The 24,182-nt window shown below is 49.3% G+C and overlaps 1 protein-coding gene across 1 annotated transcript; it reads right to left on the bottom strand.

The window, feature by feature from the left end:
* Nucleotides 1–4,546: 4,546 nt before the first annotated feature.
* On the bottom strand, nt 4,547–6,003 carry LOC122478475 (serine/threonine-protein phosphatase PGAM5, mitochondrial-like). The gene is given in 4 exon segments (XM_043572068.1): nt 4,547–4,764; nt 4,767–5,024; nt 5,026–5,540; nt 5,910–6,003. Coding segments are annotated over 4 exon segments (1,014 nt in total). The 3' UTR covers nt 4,547–4,617.
* Nucleotides 6,004–24,182: the final 18,179 nt, after the last annotated feature.

The raw sequence follows: 24,182 nt of genomic DNA, 5'->3' as shown, positions 1-24,182 counted from the left end.
TGCGCGTGTGTGAGTTTAAAAGCCAGTTCTAAGATTTATGGGAATATAAAAGACAAAGATAGATAAGAAAATATAGGAGAAGGAGATAGTTGGAAGACTAACACTCTCGGGATAGAGATTTGTTATACAGATGTTAACAACTGTGACACTGTGGTACCGGCACAAGGATGGACAAGTAAGGACTAGAGATTCCAGAAACAGACCGATGTTCTCTTTGGACATTGGATCTCTGATGGGAGGTACTATGAAAAGTTGAGAAAGGACCATCTTTTCATTAAAGGGTTGTCGTTGAGTTCTATATTAATAAGTGGGGGGGGGGGGATGAAACTTGATTCCTACTCAAATAATATGCAAAAACCTCATTCTTGGTGAATTACACATCTGATGTAAAAAGTAAAACAGGGGCGCCTGGGTGACTCAGTGGGCTAAGCGTTTGAATTCTGCTCAGGTCATGATCTCACGGTTTGTAAGTTTGAGCCCCACCTCGGGCTCTGTGCCGACAGCTTAGATCCTTGAGCCTGCTTTGGATTCTATCTCCCTCTCTCTCTCTGTCCCTCTCCTGCTTGTGCTGTCTCTCTCCCTGTCAAAAATAAATAATCATTTGGAAAAAGAAACAGTAAAACAGTAAAAGTTTTTAGAATAGAACAGGAGAATATCTTCATGACTTTGAGCAGGAAATCATTTCTTAAAGGATACAAAAGGTACTACTAACAACTAAGGAAAACATTGAAAACTGGGAATAAATGAAAATTAGGAATATCTGAACATCAAAAGACAGCATTAATTAAAACATGAGGGAGGATATTTTCAAGTACGTATTTGACAAAGGAAGCCCCAAAGGAAAATGATAAATGGGAAAACAGGCAAGATACACTACTTCATAACAGATATTCGGATGGCCAAGAGATGAACGACAAGGTACTGAATCTCGATTGTTATCAAAGAAATGCAGGTCAAAACCACTAATTCCACTATCCAAAATGACAAAGCCAGTGTTCACAAGGCTGTGGAAAAACTGAAACGCTCGTACACTATGAATCAGTAGAGTTTGGACAAATGATTTGGAAGAACCTACAAAAGTAGAACGTGCGGATTCCCTGAGACCCGGGAATACGACCTTAGACGTGCCCAACCGAAATGCAGGAGCACGGACGCCAAGAAATCTGAGGCCTCAGTACTGGAAATGCCCTAAGGCTGGAAACCTCTTGAGGCCCATCAACAGATAATTCCATGACAAACGGGATGGATGAATTCATGGAGGGTGTGTCCCAACAGCAGGGCAAGCGACTAATTTATACCTGCAAAACCATGACTCAATCTCATCAATATAATGTTGAGCTAAAAGAAAGCAATGGAAAAAGAGTACATGCTGTGAGTTTCCATGCATACGAAGCTGGAAAACAGACAAAACTCATCCACGCCTTGAGAAGGCAGGTCTGTGCTTTCCTGTGGGAAAATAAGGAGGGAAAGGGATCCAGAGAGGAGCTCCTGGTGTACCGAGAATGTTCTATTTCTTGAGCTGGGTGGTGAGTGTAGGGTGGGGTTTTGTGCCAACCTGTCATGCACTGAAAATGTTTGCATTTTTGACCTGCATATTTCAATCACGACTTTTTTTTTTTTTTTTTTTAATCAAGTAAATGCGACATTGAGAGCGGAGACTGCCCTGGCTGTTTGGGTACCTTTGGGCCGCGACACAAAAAGCAGAGAATAAGCCGTGTTGATTGATGCTGATTACCAGGTAGAAACTAGGCTACTGCAACCCATGGGGAGTAGAGAACTATGGCCGAAAGCCAGGCCATTCACTGAGTGTCTCTTAGTCCTCCGTACCCCACAGGACCGGTCAGGGGGAAACTATAGCAGCCCAGTAACCGATCAGACCACTAAAACAGGCTTGGAAAAGTACTGGAATAGTCTAGGTCATACCACCAGGTAAAAATTCTGACCTCCTGAGGCAAAGATGACTCGTGAAGACAGTGACTAGTGCCCCAAGGTGGATTAAATTCACTTTCTTCCCACTGCTGCCTTGTAAATCCGGGGAACGTGCATCATCTTCCTTCAGGGAACAGCTCTGTCCCCATACTCTTATCGGTAGGTTTTGACTTAGCAAGAGAGCTCACTGTGACCCAAGCTCGATCCTGACTTAAAGTTGTAGTGATCAATTTAAGTTTATAGGGTTTAAATTACATAACGTGAAGTACAGGGTTACATTTGTGCTAATAAAAGTTTTTCTTGAATATGAAAAATCATATTGAAATGAAGGCCTCAGTCAATTTAAATGAGTGAATGAATGAATGAATGAATGAATAAAAGAAATGAACGCCCCAGATTTCCCGCTCTGTTTTCTAAAACATTTAGCATATGTGGGGAGCCTGGGTGGCTAAGTTGGTTGAGCATGCAGCTCTGCCTCAGGTCATGAGCTCACGGTTCTTGGGTTCCAGCCCCGTGTCAGGCAGGCTCTGTGCTGACAGCTCAGAGCCTGGAGCCTGCTTCAGATGCCGTGTCTCCTTCGCTCTCTGCCCCTCCCCCACTCGCGCTCGCACTCTGTCTCTCAAAAAAGTAAATGTAAAAAATAAAAATAAAAAAAACACCACATTTGGTGTATGTGAGTGCAGTCATTTTCAACCATTTAAGGATTTTTTTTAAATGCACGCATAGGCACACGTGAGTGTTTACTTCTATCTGACCGCACCCACATGATAGTTGTCTTGCCTTTGGTATACATTCCTTGAAAAGAATTTACACGGACAGAATTCAGTTTTATTATTAAATAAATTTGTATTTAATCACAACATGTAAATTCTTTGGAAAAATGGAAACAAATAGATGTCAAGTCTTAGGGAGACGACCCCTTGGTTTCCTCGGGTCCCCTGGCAGGAATCACTATGTGAAAGTTGAAAATGTGAAGTTTAAAGTGCCTTTTTCTGTCTGTCCTTCTCCCTCCCTCGGTTGACATATTTTTAAATTCACATTTTCACATCGAACAAGAATAATACGTACACGTCTTTGTTTCCTAAAAAAAAGATGGTAAGTCATCTACGCTGAGGATGGAGAAGAGGATCTCAACCAGGCGAGCCATCATAGAATGTTCCCGGAAAACGTGGAACCGGCCTGTAAGTGGCAATTCTTACTGCCTTGTGAGCCAGTTGTTACATCGGCTTTTTTTTTTTTTTCTAACATTGGACCCATCTTAGAGGAGAGACTGTAGGAGATGAGAGCTCATGCTCTCTCGTTCATGATTTTCCCAAGCAATGACGTTTTTGACAGGCATACTGAAGGTGTTAATATTCAGTAACAGAAATCTCTCCTTCCTCGTAATCAGCCTCGTCCCCACCCTTTTCCAATCTGCTGGGCTAAGGCTGCATGACAGCTGTGCAAAAATCCTGTCAAGAGACAGATCTGCTTTGACCAGCAGTTTCTGTTCCCACGGGGAAGTTCTCCCCAACTTTGTCAGAAGGGCCGATTGACACCTTGCTGAATTCTCGCAGGAAGGTTTTTGTTCTGCTTAGTTGTTAGCACTGCGGACAGCTGCCCAGAGGTGGAGGGACCACCCCTTAGTCCAGTTCTATTGAGGATGGGGGTGGGGGTGGGGGTGGGGGGGGGGGGGGGGGGGGGGGTGGGGGGGGGGGGGGGGGGGGAGGAAATGGTGGGGACGATGGATGGCTGGGCCGATTTTTGACAAAGATGTTTACTCGGCTTTGTTTGTTTTTTTTTTTTAAACCAGTAAAATAAAATTTTATTTGGCAGTTATTTCCAAAGTTACAGAGAAATGGATCAGATGTCCCAATTAGTCGCGCTGATCGCAGAAAATGCTCATGACCACTTCACAGGAATTGTAGTTTCTCCTAAATTGACAGAATACTTGGAATGGACACATCACGTCTAAACAGTTTAATCCGTAGCTGTAAAGGATTAACAGCCAGAGGCAGACTGAAGTGTCTAGTATTCTCCTGAAACAGGACCCTGGCTGCACTGTGGCTCTCCGGTCCCGGTCCCCTCCTTCCCCCTCGTGCTGCTCCCAGGTGCTGGGAAAGGCCGAACAACACAGGGGAGTTCAGACCCCGTGGCGTCACAGGTGCAGGCCCCCAGACCGAGTGGTTAGGGAAGCAAGAACCCAGAGGAACAGAATCTTTCACTGACAAAGATTTAAGCGATAGAGAGAGTTTTAAGAAATGAGAAGAACGGACGACAAGTTCTGAACGGAAGCGCTGGCGGCCCCTCCTCCCGGGAGCCCCTCGTGCCTAATGGGCTTTGCCCACAGCCTCCAGGGGCTCCCGTGGCCAACAGCGGTCACGACCAAAGACGCCTGTGCAAACTGGCCGTAGTCCCCGCAGACGGCGGCAGCGAGGCCCCGTCCTGGCAGACGGGGCAGAGACCCCCAAGACAGAAATCAGGCTGATCTGCTCGCGACGATTCCCTTTTCCATCCTGGGTCGGAAGTACAGACCGAAACGCCCCATTTTAGACACTAAAGACGTGAGCGCTTTTTCCACCTTCCTCCCGGAGGAACAGCGTCACCGCAGCGCAGCCTGTGGAGGGAAGACGGGGAAGGAGCCGCGTCCGTGGCGGCACCCGGGCGAACCAGGCTGGGGCCCCAGGGAGCGGGTCCTCCAGGCAGCCCTCAGGAGCGGGAGATCTTGTCCGGAGGCATGAACCCCGTGTCCCCGAGGGCCCTGAGCGCCCCTCGGCCACCAGGCCGAACCACCAGGTGGCTGATGCTACTGTCCTTGAGAGAGAGATGGAGCCAGACTTCCGGGGGGGGGGGGGGGGAAACGGCAGCGCCCGGCACACCATGTAGCGGATGACGTTGGCGTGGCAGCTGCAGATCACGTAACTGTCCTCCTGCTGCTTGGCGTCTGCCCGGTGGATGTGGTTCCGGAAGGCGGCCTCGATCCGGGCCCCGGCTGCGTCATACTGCACAGCCTCGGGCTTCCAGTGGGACACGGGCGGGTCGGGCTCGATGGGGGCGCCTTCCCCCCCCCGCAGGTCTGCGCTGACCTTGGAGACGCCTGGCAGGTGTTCGCTGACGGACAGCAGTGGTGTCGATGGCCCGGGTCATGGACGAACGGACAATTTTATTAAAGTTCAAGCCCAAGCTGGCAAGTCGGAGCCCCGTCCGTTCAGCCTGTTCACCACCCAGGGGCGTCAGCGTGCGGTCCTTTTCCTGGGAAGCATCCACGTGGTTCTGGGAGTGCCTGGTGAGGAAGATGTGTCGCGTGGCCTTGGCTTCGCCGTGGTCCAGCCTGGAGGCCAGTTCTTCTTCTCCACGTTCCGGGTTCCTCTTCCGCAGGTTCGCCAAGGACAGCGGTTCTCGCCTGTCCCCGTTGGAGTCCCAGACGCCCGGCCCGGGGCCCGCGGACCCCGCCCACGCCGGCACCTGGACCGCGCGCGGCTCCGCGTCCCTGCCCGCGCGGGGCTTTCCCACCGCCACGGCCGAGGAGAGCAGCGCGGCCGGGCCTCCGGCCAGGCCGCGGGCCGCCAGCTGCAGCACCTGTAGGAATGCCAGGCCCGCGCCTTTCCCACGCCGGCTCCGGGCAGGCGCTCCTATTCAGGTTTTCATTGAAACATCGCTTTCTGGGGCGCCCTGGGTGGCTCAGTCGGTTGAGCGTCCGACTTCGGCTCAGGCCACGATCTCGCGGCGCGGCTCGTGAGTTCGAGCCCCACGTCGGGCTCTGTGATGACAGCTCAGAGCCTGGAGCCTGCCTCCGATTCTGTGTCTCCCTCGCTCTCTGCTCCTCCCCCACTCACACTCTGCCTCTCTGTCTCACAAATAAATAAATAAAAACATTAAAAAAAATAAACATCACTCTCTTCAGAGAGGCCATCCCTGACCCCCCCCCCCAAGCTAAATCAGCCCCACTCACTCTCTATCACGTGACCTTATCTTATCCTTGTCATCGCCCTTATCGATACCTGCCATTGACTTATTTATCTTCTCGTTCGGCCCAGCAGGATCCTCGTCTACCTCCATTGCCGAGACCAGTGCCAGGCCCCAGAAGGGGCTCATCTTTGACCCGCCGACGGCTCTGTGCTAGTGGATGGTTTTCAAAAGCCAGTCGTTACATGAATTTCATGTCCACATTCTGGTGGTGTTTAAGTACACGTCTCAGTGCCCTTATGATTTTCCGTTTTAAGGACACAAAAGCATGAATCACATTCTTTTTCTTTTTTTTTTTAATTTTAGAGAGAGCGCATGCATGAGCGAAGCAGGCAGAGAGAGAAAGAGACGGAATCTTAAGCAGATTCCACAGGCAGCATGGGGCCCGATGTGGGGCTCAATCCCACAATCCTGGGATCGTGACCCGAGCTGAAATCAGGGGTTGGATACTCAACCGACCGAACCACCCAGGCGCCCGAAGAGTGAATCACTTTCCTTAGGCACCACCGTGACCTGGGGAGAATTCTGGATAGAAACGCATTTCACGAGTAAGACGTCAAAGGTCTTTAACTTTTAGGAAATTACCCCCGTCCGCACTGAAGCGTCGTGCCATTATCACCGGCTTCGGAAAAGGCATCTGCGAGGCAAACGTGACAAGGTAGAAGTCTAGGAACTGGAAGATCAAATCTAAGCTAAAATTGTACTGGAACAAGGCAAGGCCTTTTAGTTGTACCCTACCAGTACCTTCTCACAAGTTCCAAAGTTCGGAAGCAGAGACACGGCCTCAGAAAAGCTGGTGGACAAGCTCCGTCTCTCGGTACACTGCCTGGATCCTTGTGCTGGCTCTCAGAAAAAAAGTTAGGAGGTGCCACCTTTCATTTTTCAAGGTCAACATTTTGTCTTTAAGAAAGCACAGAGGCTTTTATGCAGCAAACACAGACCCCTAAGACTTTCTGGGCTGAGATGCTGTCCCCGGCCCCGCTTTGTCTGAGTCACCCAGGGCAGCACCCCAACGGCCGAGGACAAGTGGAGGGAGGAAGCTGCTCGTCCCACTCCAGCTGTGAACCACCAGGGAGAGCCACTCAGCAGGTCTTCGAGGACCTAGGACCCTACTAGGTGGGGACAGCAAAGGTTGGGGGGCCGGGGGCGTTGCGGATACGCTCTCAGAGACTCAAGCCCGTTGTGTTACCTGACGCGTATTTTTTTTCCCCCAAGGGCTGGTGAAACCTAGAGGAAATACCCGTGGCCTCCCTAGTCCCGGCTGTTTATTTCCACACAGACATGTCACTGCTCTGCCTATGCCCTCCAGGGTTTCCCACCCGGAGGTCTGACACAACCAACCATCAGGGTGCAGTCTCCTTACCAATCTGCCCTGGCCACCGTCACTGCTCGCCATACCCGATGCCCAGACTGGCCTGGGTTTCCAGGTTCCCTGACTTTGTCTTGTTTGGGAATAGGACAGAAGAGCAGAAGAAGAGAAAGGTGACCCTGTGTTGGTGGCTTCCAGGCTTAGGATTAAGCTGAGACCAAGAGCAGGGAAGTCAAGGTGAGTCAGATCAGAAATGAACAAGCCAGGGGCACACGAGCCAGCTTTCTCAAAATAAATAACTTTAAAAAATATAATTAAAAGAAACTGTATCTCTGGAATCAGCATGTATCTCTGAAATCGGGATGTGTCTCACCATAAATGATGTGTCTGGCATTCCATCATTTAACGGGTCTTAGTTTTAGGTGATGCAATAAAGTCATGGTAAGTGAAGTGAGACTCAGCTTTCCCAGCACGCCGGAGGGTGGATGTAGAAAAGGGTACAGAGGATGGGTTTGCAGAAAGTTCCTCCAGCTTCGCACCACAGCACCTTCTCCACAGTCAGTGAGCCACGGCTATGCTCTCCCTACCGAGGGGGGGGGGGTGTAGCTTCCCAATCCTTTCAGGAGCTTTCCCCATGTGATCTGACACCAGCCCCCGCGGGCAGACGGCGGGGCGAGACTAAAGACAGAGGCAGGCCACTCCGTGGTGGCGAGAAGCACTTTTAATAAGAGCAAAGGGAACTTAGGAGGCTTGTCTTGAGCTCAGCAAGAGAAATGGATCCTTGCACCTGTCCTCCAAATCTTAAAAGTTTCCAAAGAGGCTCTGACTGGGCTCAGTCCCATGTACTGTGCAGGCGTTTTCAGCATCTCAAGGCTGTCCTCGGAGCAGCCTCTGGGAACAGAAAAGGCAAACGGAACCCACATTTCCAGAACAGGAGAGGGGGCTCCTGAGTACTGGGGTCCAGCTCAAGTCACATTCCCCAACTGGTGGGGACGCCTTCCTTGGGCGCCCTCTCTCAGCATTAGTGGCGGAGGCTGGACCCTATATCTGCTATTTCTATATTCTTCACAGTTCCCTTTCCTTCTTATTAGTCTCGGGTAAGGGGTGGGTTGGGAAGGCCACCTTAGTTCTTTTTTTTTTTTAATTTGTTTTAATGTTTATTTATTTCTGAGAGAGAGAGACAAAGCGTGAGTGGGAGAGGGGCAGAGAGAGAGGGAGACACAGAATCCAAAGCAAGCTCCGGGCTCTGAGCTGTCAGCAAAGAGCCCAACGTGGGGCTCAAGCCCACAAACCAGGAGATCGTGACCTGAGCTGAAGTGGGAGACTTGACCAACTGAGCCACCCAGGCACCCTGGGTGCGGGGGAGGGGGGAGCTTTATAATGAGAGAAGAGCGACACAGCCATGAGGCGGGAACAAGAAAGGGTATTGCTGTTGTAATAATTTGTGACATAGGGATCCGAAGACCACATCCAGAAAACTTGCTCCTGGGAATTAAAAGCAAGCCAAGAGTCAGATTCAACACAAGCACCTTTGCCTCGACCCGTAAAATCTGTGTATGTTCACAAGCATCCCTTATTCAACGCACAGACGGACAGAGGTGTGTTACACGTTTACTTGTATGAGTTGAGGGCACCGTAGGGGTGAGGACCACAGTGAGAATCAAACACTCCAGCGTCTAACTTTAGCATGGCTTCTAACCACTTCGAGGGCCTGTTAAACTCAGAGCAGGGGACTCTACCCACAGAGTTTCAGAGTTAGGAGGTCTGGGGTGTGGCCTCAAAACTGCAGCTCTAGAAAGCTCCTAGGTGACACTAACCTCCACTTTGAGAAACCCCGGCTTATCATCAGATGATGAGCTCACCAGCAGAAAGCAGGGACCAGTGTCGCGATGGCCTTTGGGGACTCAGGCCGGACAGTGTGAGCACAGATCCCAGTTCTGGTGCAATTACCTTAGGAAATGTGTTCGCTTTCCTTTATCTTAGTTTCCTCGTCTGTAAAACGGGGCTGATGGCACCCAAATGCTGGGATTCGTAGAAGAATTAAAGGAGTTAAAACGTGCAAGGTGTTTAGAGCACGCCTGGCACATAGCAAGCACTTTGGAATGGGGTTTCACTGAAAAAGTACGGGTCCCGGCGTCAGACCAATGGCTTAGACTTAGTGCCTTGTGAAAGTCACTTCCCCGTTCGGAGCTTCAGGTTTTTTACCTGCAGAACGAGGACGAAAATAACACCCGTCTTACAGGGTTTTCGTGAAGATTCAAAAAGCTAATACGCTGGTTACGAAACCTTGGCAATTGAGCATATCGTCAACTCTCAGCTCCTCTAAATGGGGTCTCCTTCTGGTGAAGGGTGTTGACTCTGTGGGCTAATGCTGCCCTCTGCTGGATACGTGTGCCTTTCTAGAAATTCAGTCGACGTTCTCAATTCACCAAGCAAAAAATCTAACAATCTTCAACAAGTTTGTATCCTCTGAACACGTTTCTTTGGCTGCCACGATCAAACCTGGTTGAATTAAATCACCCTCAGTGAATGGTTTCCTCACTTGGCAAAATAACCCGCCGCTTGGCAACTTACTTTAGCTGCGGCCTCATTTCCAACTTTTATTTTTATGAAGACACAATTGGCTGTGTTGTGAGATCCTAAGTTTTCTACTCTTCAGGGCGCCTGGGTGGCTTGGTCAGTTAGCATCCGACTCTTGACTTCGACTCAGGTCGCGATCTCCCTGTTCGGGAGTTCAAGCCCCGCATAGCGCTCCAGGGGCTGACAGTGCGGGGCCTGCTTGGGATTCTCTCTCTCCTCTCTCTGCCCTGCCCCCTCTCAAAATAAATACGTTTTAACAAATAAAAAAAAAAATTTTTTTTTAACTCACTGGTATAATTTAAAAAATGAAATAACATTCCTGCCTTTCATGATTGTTGCTTTCCTGTGAATTGGGAATATTGGGACGACTGCCTAGTCCGGTAATGCACACGAACGCTGTATTCTTTCAGGGTCGCTGTGGTAGGCACTTGAAACAGGGTGGCGTTATCACCTGGTCGCTGGGATGCGTCATGTGCCAAAACAGCCAGACGATACACACGTGAGCAAGTGTCCCTCTGTGTCCGGATGAAGCTTTATTTATTAATGATGGAATAGGAATCTCTCTTAATTTTCGCACGTTATAAAATATCATTCTTTGATTTTTCTCAGTCACTTGTAAGAGTAAACACCATATGCAAAAACGGGAGCTGGCCAGTTTGCGTCTGCAATCTGTACCCTGCGGACCCCCGGTCTAGAATCCTCCGCCAGCGTCCATCCACATGCTGAGGGGACCAGACTGGTGAATTAAGCAGACATCACGCCTGCCTTCTTCAGACCCCTTAGGATGCCACTAATCTCTGCCATTCTGCCAGATACAACATTTACTCTCTTGGCCAGGGGTATACTTTTGAGCTTCCACTTGACTTTCCTTTCTAGGGCGAATTTCACCATAGATCCAATATGTATTGAGGAGTTTTGCATCAAGGTTTAAGGGATATCGCTCTATACTTTCTTTTCTTGTAGTGTCTTGGTCCGGCTCTGGTATCGGGATGCTGGACTCTTAGAATGAGTTAGGAAGTGTTTCCTTGTCTTCCATTTTTTGGGACGAGTCGGAAAACCATTGGTGTCAGTTCCTGTCTAAACATTTGGTAGAATTCACCTGTGAAGCCATCAGATTCAGAGCTTTCCTTTGTCAGGAGGAAACACAAACATTCGGTCTATAACAAGATCTTCAAGTCCTAACAGTCTGATTTGAATGTATACAGCCTCACTTCAAGGACATATAAAAGCCCTTTTCTTATTCAAGTCTGTCTCCCTCCCCTTTCAGGTGTTAAGGTCACAAAATGACACCTTTATGTATTATGTGTCCCCAGGCAGACTAAGGATAGTTTCTTATGCATTCGTCTCTTAAATCTCATAGAAAAAGTGCAGAATTACCAAATCAAAGTAACAATAATACTAGCTTTTATAAGTGCCCACATATTTAACTTTGCTTCTCCAGATGGCTTCAAGCTACTACTGTCTAGTTACTAATTCCTAAAGTCTAGTGTCCTTTCATTTATTTTATGTATTTATGTATGTATGTATGTATGTATTTGTTTATTTATTTTGAGAAAGAAAGAGGGTTGGAGGGGCGCAGAGGGACAGAGAGAGAGGGAGAGAGAGAGAGAGAGACAGAGACAGAGACAGAGAGAATCTTCAGCAGGCTCCACACTCAGTGTGGAGCCTGGCATGGGGCTTTATCCCACAACCCTGGGATCATGACCTGAGTTGACATCAAGAGTGGGATACTCAACCGACTGAGCCACCCAAGTGTTCCTCCTTTCACTTCAATCTGGATGACTTCCTTTAGCATTTCTCACAGGGCAGGCTTTTATTTCTCTGGGAATGTCTTCATTTCTCCCTCGTTTTTGAAGGATAGTTTGCAGGATATAGGATTCTTGGTTGACATTCATTATTCCTCTAAGGTTTCTGACGAGAAATCTGCTGATAATCCTATGGAGGGAAATATGATTAACATTTAACATTAAATAAAAGCTTTAATAAAGCTTTAATAATGCTCCCACTTAGCTTTATTAAGGTATTAATAACGTACCTTATTTTGTCTTATGCAACAGAACATTGCTTACAGTATCATGATGTCCGTTGAGTTATAGCATCATTTGGAGACCGATCATTCGTAATTAAAAAAAAAAAAATGAATGGAATATTTTAAGGTTAGTCATTGGGGCTCTTTAAAAGCCTAACATTATTCTAGATTTTCAGACTGGAAGTGAAAACAAGCTACTGAAACATCATACAGATTTTAATTTCTAATGAGGGAAATAACAATTGCCAATAACCCACGTAGACAAAAAGCTCTTTGGAGTCCTTATCTGTGAACCCAAAAAGTAAGAATAGCAATGGAAATAATCTCCAGCTGTGACTGGTCCATTTCTTGCTCATGACTTCATAAAGAGCCTGCAAAAGTGAAACAAAACACATTCTTGCGTGTCTCCTCTATTCTCAATACTCTACTCCAATGCTACTTCACTTCTGACATCAGACACGGGGAAGTCTGCACACATCAAGCAATTCTGTGACACTCTCTGGGTGTCCTATAATCTAAGTTCTGACCCTATCTACCTGATGTTATCGGATCCCACATATTAAGGACCTGGTCTCACGTGGGGCACCTGGATGGCTCCGTTGGTTGAGTTTCCGGCTTCAGCTCAGGTCGTGATCTCGTGATTTGTGAGTTCAAGCCCTGCAGTGGGCTCTGTGCTGACAGCTGGAGCCTGCTTCTGATTCTCTCTCTCTTTCTCTCTCTGCCATTCACCCACGTGTGCTCTCTCTCTCTCTCTCTCTCTCTCGCTCTCGCTCTCTCTCTTTCTGTCTTAGAAATACTAAATGAATAAACCTAAAGAAAAAAATAAAGGACTTAGTTCTATAAATTGTGCCTGCCCCTTCAGATGCCCACAGCAAGTCCAAGGTTGGTGTTTCCATGGTGCTTCTGACTGGCTATAGATGGGAGGTTACCACAAACCCCCCGTCTTTTGGTTCAATTCATTTGCTAGAGCAGGTCACAGAATTCTGGAAATCACAGTTTACTTACTAGATTGCCAGTTGATTCTAAAAGGATATTGTTCCTGGTCGAACTGGGGAGAATCCAGGTTCTGGGGCCTCCACCCAACGGGACCTCAAGAACCTGAAGTTTCTTGGTCTTGTCACGAGAATGAATTCAAGGACAGACGAGCGGCACAGCACATAAGTGACACAAGTGGCACAGTTTATTACGACAAAAGGTACACTCTTGAGAGATGAGAGCGGAGAACGTAAGAGACAGAATCGTGTTCCGAGGTTTGGGTTTCTATGTTTGATCAGCAATTGTTAACTAGAGGCAGAATATGCATTACTGGGGGCCCGTAACAGGGTTTCGTGCTTCTTTCTTCCCATTTTAGTCAGAGGGCTCCTGTCACGGCATCTGCCATCTGGACCTGTCTTCTTGGGAAGTACTGCCAGCACAGGTCTCTGACCTTCCCTATAGCCAGCTGGGACCTCTTCATTGCTGACCTTCAGGTACTAGGGGTCAGTTGCCTACTCCAACAATATTGCTCAGGAATAGCCGGACGGAAAAGATGCAGCGGGCAAGGTACGGGGGGGAAAGACCCGGAGCGTCCCGTGCCCCTCTCCCCAAATCTGCACGAGTTCACCAGCCCTAAAGCTCTCCAAACCCCATCCTGCTGAGGTTCCGTGAAGGCTCCATTCCATAGACGTGGCCGATTAAATCTTTGGCCATTGTGGGTTGAACTCAACTGCCAGCCCCTCTGCCTTCCCCACCCCTCTAATCCTGATGCTGTTCCCATGGCGACCAGCCCCTATCCCTGGGGGCTTTTCCCCAAAGCCATCTTATCAATATATATTCTGGTGTCATCGAAAGGGACATCTTATGAATAATAAAAGACCACTTTACTGCTTTCCCCACTTAGGACATTTCAGGAGTTTTAGGAGCTCCATGAAGGGCGTTGGATACGAGAGGGAAAAGATAGGATACAATAGGCAGAGAGGGAAAGGTTAGGACTTGAGGTCCCCGGGTGGGAAAAAAACACGTATTTTGGAACGATGCTGGGAGTGTTTGACCATAGCAAACCCCCTCGGGCATAAGATCCCTCTCCAGGGTGGAACAGATAGCACCTACGCTCCCTCAGGAATTTAACACTCAAACGACCTAACTACAAAAAGGAAACCATAAGACTTGCGGTTCTAGGAAGGACACTATGATCAGCCTGACTCCTCACACGATGGAGTCGAGCCAATCAGGAATGGGCAACCTGGCACCTAGAGTTATCCAGCCGGTGAGGATAGAACCTGAGAAGGAACAGGGGGGAAGGGAAGGGAGGGCTGAGCAGAACCTTAGAAAACAAGGACCCTTGCCTCCAGTGGCTGGTATTCACTTTCCAATGCCCCCTCTCTGTAAAGACAGCTTTCATACTGCTCTAATAGACTTTTGCCTGCTGCTCATTTTGTGCCCATCTCTTCCTTCTTCCACACAGCAAGAAAACAAATCCCGGGTACTGAGGCGAAAACCCTGCAACAAGGACAGAGGAAGACCAAATTGCACATTGCTTATTATCACTCACAGTATCACACAGCCATTGTTAGGGGATGCCAAGCACCCTTGTAAGACCACGGCCGGACCTGAGGTTTTGGTCATTTTAGCTCAGAAAGCTGCTTGTTGTAACCTGAGGGAATGTGACCACAATTCGTTTTATCCTTTTTGGGTTTTTTATCTATTTTTTTTCCTCTACTCTTTCCCCCACCCCCTCACTTTCCTTTTTTCTTTATTCTGTCCCTTTACCTTTTTCTCATTTTTCTTTCTTTTTTCAATTTTCTTTTTTTATTCAGTTTTAATGTTTATTCATTTTGAGAGAGAGACAGACCGACAGAGCAGGAGCCGGGGAGGGGCAGAGAGAGAGGGAGCCAAGGCTCCCAAGCAGGCTCCAGACGCTGAGCTGTCAGAGCCTGACGCGGGGCTCGAACCCATGAACTGTGAATCATGACCCGAGCTGAAGTCGGACACTCAACCGACTGAGCCACCCAGGCGCCCCTCTTTCTTTCTTTCTTTCTCTTTTTTTTTAAACTTTATTTATTTATGTTGAGAGAGACACAGAGAGTGAGTGGGGTAGGGGCAGAGACAGAGAGAGACAGAATCCCAAGCAGGAACTGGAACTCACAAACCATGAGATCATGACCTGAGCCAAAACTAAGAGTTGGATGCTTAAGGCACTGAGCCACCCAGGTGCCCCTCTCATGTTTCTTTCTAAATAAATATGGAGCTAATATCTTTCAGGGACATTTTGTGTTTTCCCCTACACTTGTTCACTACCCTCCCCCCACCACACACACACACACACACACACACACACACACACGCTCTCTCCCAAAGATAAAGCTTGTTTGAAATATGCTAAACTGATTCTCTCCCTGATAATATCTGCAGATTTGAGTTAAATAACCTAGAAAAGAGGCCATCTCGTTGAATGTGATGTAACTTGGGTAAAAATTAATTTTAAAAAACCTCATATAGAGACACCCAGGTGGCTCAGTGGGCTAAGCGTCTGACTTCAGCTTAGGTCATGATCAAACAGCTTGTGGGTTTTAGCCCCGCATTGGACTCTGCACTGACAGTGTGGAGCCTGCTTGGGATTCTCTCTCTCTCTCTCTCTCTCTCTCTCTCTCTCTGTTCCTACCCCACTTGCACTCACTCTCTCTCTCTCTCTCTCTCTCTCTCTCTCAAAAATAAATAAATAAAAACTTTAAGGGGGAAAAAAAACCCTCATACAATGAGGAGGAAAGCTGATAAATGCAAACAAAAAAGGGCAGCCCGATGTCTGAGGCCAGGTACTCCCCTGCATGGTTTTAGTTTCTGCAATCTTGCTTGCCTCTTGCATCGGCCAGCAGCCAGGAACCAGAAACTTCGCTAAACTAGTCCTGCCCAACCCTCAGTAAAACTCCAGCCCAACGTTCAGTCTTTGGAGGTGACTCCACTGAGCCAACACCAGTGCAAAATAAACAGTCCGTTCTGATTCCCTGCATGCTTGTCCCTGGACAAGCTCGTGCTGGATGCCCAGCATTTGCTGTAACAACAGAATGGAGTCAGGAGGCCAGCAGGGGAAGCTCTCCTATGGGAAGGGGAATTAAAAGAGAGAGAAGCAAACCATAAGAGACGTTTGTTGTTGTTGTTATGTGTATTTATTTTTTGAGAGAGAGACAGAACACAAGCAGGGGACGGGCAGAGAGAGAGAGAGAGAGAGAGCGAGCGAGAGGGCGACACAGAATCCGAGGCAGGCTCCAGGCTCCGAGCTGTCAGCACAGAGCCCAACACAGGGCTCAAACTCACAAACAGCGAGATCATGACCTGAGCTGAAGACACCTTAACTGACTGTGCCACCCAGACGTCCCGAGAGACTCTTAATGATAGAGAACAAACTGGGGGTTGATGGAGGGAGGTGAGTGGGGGATGGGCTAAATGCGTGGTGGTATGGAGGTGTTAGGATGAGCACGGGGTATTATATGAAAAGTATATGTGAAGCGATGCATCACTAAATTCTACTCCTGAAGCCAATATTGCACTCTATGTTCACTGATATGGGCAGCAAAGGCAGAAAGGAATGTAGATAAAATTCAATTTCCTTATAACCTGCAGCCTATTGACAAATATAATACTTTAAGCAGGCAGAGCGTTGGTGCAAAGAGGTGGTTTTATTAAAGCATGGGGACAGAACTTAGGGGCAGAGAGCGCTGCCCTGGGATTGTAAGGAGAGACTGATGATATACTTGGGAGTTGGGGGAGGTCAAGACTAGGAGACGTTTCCAGAAGGACTTTTATATGTTAAAGAAGACTTACAGAATCCAGAGGCCTAGCTACTGTGAAGCAAAAGTTGTTTTCCGCCCTGGCAAAGCATTAACGGTAAAACGGTCTGGAGTTCCCAGAGAAATGGTTCACTCTGCCAGCCTCGAGGATTTGTCGATGGGCTGCAGGTCAGAAGGAAATTTAATTTCATCTGCGTTCTTTTCTGCCTCTGCTGCCCACATCAGTTATGACGAGGTTACTTTCTTCTAGGTGATGAGAGGGGCTTAGAAAGAAGATTACCTGACTAGAGCTTGATGAGGGAGCAGGAGGCAGGCAGGGCAAAATACAAGCCCTCCCCCGGGTGGGTGGGACGCGTGAGAGGTGCCTCAGGCACACCTGGCTGCCTGAAGACAAAGGAGAGAAACAAAACACGACAACACAAATGGTTAACTGATAGAGATCACAGTCCCTCGGGACAAGTGTCTCCATCAGTCTGCAAACGTCCTAGTCAATTACAGGAGAAAGGCGGCGTTATCAATAGCCTAATTTCCAGAAACCTGTAGACTCCGTTTCCTGTCACCCCAACCACACCCGTCCACAGCGATGTGGGGAACAAAGGCAAGAAGGAAATGGCAGGTAAAATTCAATTTCCTTCTAGCCTGCGGCCCATTGACAGATACCGGAGGCGGGCCGAGTACGACTTGACTCCAGGAACTCCCCACTGTCTCAATGTTAATGCTTTGCTAGAGAGACAAACAACCTCAGCTTGACTTTCGCAAGGCCTCAGGTACCTTAGGGGTCCTCTGTAGCATATCAAAGTCCCTCCGGAGGCCTCTCTTTTAACTTTTTGTCCCCAACCCCATAGTATAAATCCAACCCTTCTTCACAAACCCCAGTTGAGTGAGCTCTTTCTGCCCACTGGCTCTGTCCCCGTGCTTTAATAAAATCACCTTTTTGCACCAACATGGTCTGTGTTCAAGAATTCTTTTTGGGGGCACCTGGGTGGCTCAGTCAGCTAAGCATCTGACTTCCACTCAGGTCACGATCTCACAGTTTGTGAGTTCCAGCCCCACATTGGGCTCTCTGCTGTCAGCGTGGAGCCCGCTTCAGACCCTGTGTCCTCTCTCTGCCTCTGCCCTGACTTGTGCTTTCTCTCTGTCTCAAAAATAAGTACCAAAAAATAAATTAAAAGAAAAACATTCTTTCTTGGCCACCGGCTCCAGGCCCCATGAACCCCATCACCACCCCAAAACTTCACCAAGCCGGTGGGGTGATTCTTAATTGAACGGTTTAAGATTTCATTTCTGAGAGAGCCAAAACTGTAATTAGATCCTAGTTTGGTGACATAGGGCTTAGCATAAGTGACTCCATTTTTGGGCTGGTTGTCTTGTTTTTAATAGCTTAATTTTTCAAAAAAAAAAAAAATCAACCAAATTCCACTTTCAGTACAAAGGCAGAGTCTGAGTCAGTCTTCATCCTGGGTGCTCAGGGCAGGGAGAATCTCCCAAGTTCTGGTCTTTTCCATACAAAGATTTTGTTGTTGTTGTCATTCTTTTTAATGTCCATTTATTTTTGAGAGACAGAGACAGAGCGTGGGCGGGGGAGGGGCGGAGAGAGAGAGGGAGACACGGAATCAGAAGCGGCTCCAGGGTCTGAGCTGTCAGCGCAGAGCCCAACGTGGGGCTCGAACTCACAAGCCTTGAGACCGTGACCTGCCCTGAGATCACGACCTGAGCCCAAGTCGGCCGCTCGACCGACTGAGCCACCCAGGCGCCCCTCCATACAAAGTTTTAGATGTCCTCCACTTTATGGAACCTGTAATTTTATGGAGAAAAGGAAATCTAATATAGACCAAAATATAAAAACTTGTTGAGAATATTGGGTTAAAGAACAAAAATTCAAACGAGTAACTTTAAAAGCCTAATCGGTGGGGTGCCTGGGTGGCTCAGTCGGTTGGGCGTCCGACTTGGGCTCAGGTCATGATCTCGCAGTTTGTGAGTTCGAGCCCTGCATCAGGCTCTGTGTGGACAGCTCAGAGCTTGGAACCTGCTTCAGATTCTACATTTCTCTCTCACTCCAAAATAAAGAAACATTACAAAAATAAAAGTCTAGTTGGTTTTAGTCGAGGACTCACCAAGTGGACAGCATGCCATCTGACAAAGACAAGGAAACTGCACCACAGGGAAGCCTTTTATAGGCAGAACTGAGGTAGAACAATTGGTTATCAGCAAAAGAAAAGAAAGGATTCTTTGAGGCAAGGTCACCTTCCCTCAGGGGAAAGATCAGGGAGGTCTCATCCTGCAGATTACCTCTCTAGTGCTGATCTGGAGAATTCCAGCCCATGTGGTTGGTTCAAAATTCCACTCCTGGGAGAGAGGCTGAAACTGAAGTTGGGTTTCAGATGATAAGTCTTGTGGCGATGAGTCTTTCGGGGTTTCATATAAGTGACTCCATCCTGGCCTGTTGTTTGAAAAGTGCAGTGTTCATCCATCCTTTATTTGTTCACTCTTGTTCACTCTTCAAAGTGCCTGGGAAGAGTCTTGTCATTCAGGGCTGTTTTCAAATATAGTATGTATGTCTCTCTCTCTCTCTCTCTCTCTCTCTATATATATATATATATATATATAAATTTTTTAATGTTTATTCATTTATTTTTTTGAGAGACAGAGAAAGAGAGAAAGCATGAGGTGGGAGGAAGGGCAGAGAGAGAGAGAGAGAGAGAGAGAGAGAGAGAAATCCCAAGCAGGCTCCGGGCTGTCAGCACAGAGCCCAGCGCGGTGCTCAGTCCCACCAACCACGAGACCATGACCTGAACCAAAACCAAGAGTCTGACGCTTCACTGACTAAGCCCCCGAGGCGCCCCTAAAACAGAGTGTATGAATAGAAAATTTCAGTTTTCTGAAATCGACAGATCAGATCAGGGGCCAACAGCTCAGGGGATGACTGCCATTGAAAATATAATTTGTTTCTTACAGAACCCAAGAGGAGGGGCCGTGCCATGAGGGGGCCACATAGGAAAGCACCAGCAGAGGTCAGGAGGCAAAGAGAGAGGGAGGAAGCATAGACAAGAGCCTTTACTGTGGTCTCTAAACGAAGGGTTGAAAACAAGACAACCGGTCCACACTGGAGTCACAAAATTGCGCATAGGCCCCACGTCACCTGTAGAGAGCAAAATGGAGTGTGTCACGTCGAGCAGGGGCCTGTGTCAAGCAGCGACACAAACAGTTTAAGGTACTGCCGCCGGCAGCATCCGCTGACACCCCAGAACTGATAAGAAGCAAAACCAGAGGAGGTCTACAGGGGCCCCAAACGGCTGAAATCCCTTTAAAAAGGGGAAGATTTTCACAGCAAACTGTCGGGCTCTTCAGACACACCTCTCTATGTCTGACCACTTCCAACGGGCGACCGCCCCCCGATTAATCTCCATACAGAACTGAGATCCTTCACTACGTGGGCATCGTGAGCGGTAAGTGCCAAGAGATGACCCAGACCAAGGCCTTCTCTCAACTGCACCCCCACAGACGACTTTGAGACCGGTTCGTGAACTTCCTACACCCTTCCCAGGGTGTTGTGTGGCTGCTCTTACGTTCTGCTCTGTGCGCCGCGTAAGAAGCCGAGTTTCATCGCACGGTGAGAGGTCACTGAGTGGGCAGTCCAGTGCCGGGCACGTAGTAGAGGCTCAAAAAGTAGCGCATGGGCAACCCTTCCTGTGACTTGACGTGTCCTCCTTCGTGCTTTCCTCATTGGGTGAGTGTCCGTGCCCGCTGGTACATCAGGGACTTTAAGGAACATAGTCGACACGATAATACCTCGCCGAAGCCTGACACATAACGCGGCTGCATAAACCGGGAAGACCGCGGGCCCTGAGGCCTCAACCTAGCCCAATCCAGAGATGTCGCTGAAGGCTTTGGGTCTCCTCACAAAAAAGAATTCCAGGAGAGGTCCAACACGGTGGATGAGTGGTACAAATAGCAAAGTTTATGAAAGTGAAAGTATACCCTTTAGATGTGAGACTGGGTACTGAGAGAGAGAGAGAGCGAGAGAGAGAGAGAGCGAGAGAGAGAGAGAGAGAGAGAGAGACAGTGAGAGAGAGCTGTGTGCCCTGGGGTTCGGGTTTCTCTGTTTTATCGACAAAGGGTAAAATATTCACTACTCGGGAACTAGACTTCTTGGAAGCAGGGTTTTGTGCCTTTTCTTCCCTATTTGGTCAAGGGTTTTCTGTTAGGGCACACGCCATCTTGGGCCTGTCCGGTCTGATCCAGCCTCTTGTGGCTTTGTTTTAGAGTACTGCCAGGAATGGCTTCCGATTCTGATTTTCCTGATAGCTGGCCAGAACTTCCTCTTCTGCCGGCCTCCAGGCATCGTACAACTGCGTAGTCTAACAATAGTAACGGCTCAAGAAGCACTTTTTTTCTTTAATGTTTCTTTGAAAGCATACAGGGGGATGGGGGGACAGAGGATCTCAGGCAGGCGCTGCCCTTACGGCAGCGAGCTGAATTCGGGAGTCCAACTCACTGATGGCAGGCGACACCGTGGCCTGAGACGGAGTCAGACACTCAACCCACTGAGAAGCCCAGGTGCCCCTCGATAAGCATTTCTGCTTATGACCTGCACTGAACTCAAGTACAAGAACCAACAACGATGGGTATCGTTGAGGCCCGGAAGGGACTCATAATCTATTTTGAGGTCACATATGGTTTAAAGAAACAATTATAGAATCAGTCTGATGTAAGATGGTCGTGAAACAAACACTCGCAAAACTTGGTGGTTTAAAGCAATTTATTATTATTATCTCTCATAATTCTGCGCATTCTCTGGGTTCATCTGGGTGGTAAAGACTTAGAGTTTCTACAGCTGCTGCCACCAAATGGCCATCAAATGCCATCAAATGAAACAGCTGTCCTCTTAAGGCTCAGCTGACTGGGCATCCTAGATGTCTCCCTCACGTAAAGGCAGCAGGGGCTGCTGCCGGCCAGCTGGGAGCTGGCTGGCCATTTGACCACAGAGCGTGAACGAGACCTCTCTGTGGGGCTCCCCGTTCTCACGAGCACAGTCTGGATTCCCAGCGGCAGCAAAAATCGGAGCAAGGCCGCTGAGAGAGAAATCAAAAACATCCAGGCCTCTTAAAAGGCAGGCCCAGAATTGCCTAAGCGTCACGGCGACTGAAAGAGCAGAGCTAGGCCGGCCGACTAGTGACCGTGTCCCCGACACGGCCGCAGAAAGAAGTTCCTGCTCAACCCTCAGAACACGCCTCCTCCCCTTAAGTAACTTACGTGTTCTAAGAAAGCAGGCTACCGATCGAGGCATTCTTCCCGAGTCTGAGGTGGGAGGAAGGGGAGTGTGAGAGGCATGGAAAGGGTGAGTAGAAGAGGGAGGCCTTCTCTCAGGTGGGGGCCAGAGGCGGGAGCCCTCAACCCTGTCCAGGCTTAGAATGGCCTGGGAGCATTTTACCCCTCCCCAAACCAATTCATCAGAGTCTCTGGGGATGGTGTTTGATGCTAGGTATTTCTACGGCACAGCAAGGCTGACAGCCAATGGTTAATAGGGGACCAGTGAGAAACGTTCTGTATACACTGAGGCCAAACATGTCAGAGATCCTCAGACACAGTGGCTCTTAAACTTCAGGTGCATCAGAATCTCCTGGAAGACTTGTTCAAACACAGATTGCTGAGCCCCACTCCCAGAGGTTCGGATTCCCTAGGTCTGTGACCACCGGGCCCAACATTTGCATTTTTAACAAGTTCCAAGGGACTCTGATAATTGCTGATTGGGACCACACTTTGGCCGCCAATCGGCTGAGTCCACGACCCTTCCCCAGCCAATCGGCTAAGGCCATGATCCCTATAAAACCTTTGTGCTTTTGAAACTCTCTCTTTCTCTCCAGTATGTCACCGCCGCGTCGAAGCAGGTAGGAGATTGAGCTCGAGCTAGCTCGAATAAAGGCTCTTCGCTTCTGCATCGGACTCGGCTCCCTGGTGGTCTTTGGGGATCACGAATTCGGGGCATAACACTACCATTCTCTACTGGTCACAACAATCCTAAGCCAGACCAGATTTAGTAGGGTGGAAAAAGGGACAGACCCTACATCTTGAAGGAGGAGGTGGTGTCATATGCATCTAATGGAGGCAAGTATAGATGGTGTATATGTTTATAAAATACAGTAGAGCTCCTAAAGGATGCTACTATTGATCTGATGAGTGCCCTTTGTCCCTGATGAGGCCAAGTCTTCCCCATTCCGACATGAGCTCAGGACACCAGAAGGCCCACCACCCCGGGCCCAGAGGCGCCGTTGGCATGGCATGCAGGTCCTCGCTCTCGTTCTGACCGCACAGGCCAAGGCGAGGCTGCGCCCAAAGGCCAGAAGAGCCAGGAGAAACGGGGAGAATCACTTGAAGGAATTACTCGCAAGGGAGTGCTCCCACCCACCAACACACGCATAGACCCACGTGCGCGCCTGCGCGCGCACGCACACACACACACACACACACACACACACATTACCACCACCCCCACCCCCACCCCCACCCGAACACACACACATCTCATACCTGGGCCTGACAGGAATGGGAGGAGGGATCAGACGGGCCTCCTGAGGCCTAGGCTGCAGGCCCTTGGGATCCAACGAGTCATAAGTCAGCTTCAAGCCACTGCCACTTTGCCTAGACCCGCCCCAGCACCATGACCCTCCCGAGGGGGTAGCTGTCTCTCCAACACAGCCTCTTTGTGTGTGGTTCCTAGAGTTTGGGGGGTGTCTGTGTTGGATAATCCAGAGGTCGCTGCTTCAATACCACTCCCACTCCCTCTCCGACGCCATCTCTGTCACCCTCACCCTTTCCGTCTCCCTCTCCACACCCCCACTCCCCTTGTCCCTCTTATTCTGACTCTCCCTATCTGCCTGTCTCTTCTCCCAACGTGTTCCTTTCTCTGTCAATCACCTTGAAAGGGTGTCTCTCGGTCCTTGAACTATCTGTCTACCTATCTGGGAATAGATCTATTCTCCTGAACCAGGACGTGGTGTGCGTGGGTGGGGTGGGAGGCGAGCAAGGGTCTCCGCAAACGGAGCTGGCTGGGACTGGTGATATTCTCTGGGAGCACTGGGGCTCCCGGAAGGGTTTGACAAGGTGGTGCAGACAGGACAGAAAAGCCAGGAGGCTGGCTGCAAGAGCCATAGGGCTGGGGAGGAGGCACTGAGAACACGGCAGAGCGGGCCCAGAAGGCAGGGCCTGCCAGATGGCCCACCCTCACTTTCACCTTCTTCCCAGTGAGCACCCCGGGGTGTGGTGTGGTGAGGGGCGGTGTGGTGCGGGGCTGCGAGGTGCAGTGCGGTGCGGTGCGGGATGGAAGCTGAGGACGGCGTGGGGCCAGGCCGCGAGCAGCCTGCAAGAGTCCCGGGATTGGAGAACGCCGGGGCTTGCGCCACAGCGAGTTGCCAGGGTCCTCTTGGGCGACCACCCCCACACGCCCAGGGCCCAAGGCAGACCGCGGCGGCAGCCAGGCAGGCAGGCAGGCAGGCAGACAGGTGCATGGGAGAAACGCTGCAACCGCTGGGCTTGGGACGGGTGGAGCAGGCTCTTGAGGCGCCCAGCGGGACTGGGGAGGAAGCGCTGTGAACCCGGCGGGGTGGGGGGGGTTGGGCAGAAGGAAAGG

This window comes from Prionailurus bengalensis, unplaced genomic scaffold, assembly GCF_016509475.1.
Source record: "Prionailurus bengalensis isolate Pbe53 unplaced genomic scaffold, Fcat_Pben_1.1_paternal_pri Un_scaffold_71, whole genome shotgun sequence".
Lineage (NCBI taxonomy): Eukaryota > Metazoa > Chordata > Mammalia > Carnivora > Felidae > Prionailurus > Prionailurus bengalensis.
The sequence above is the reverse complement of the archived record's forward strand: the minus strand, read 5'-3'. Positions and strand labels throughout refer to the sequence as shown.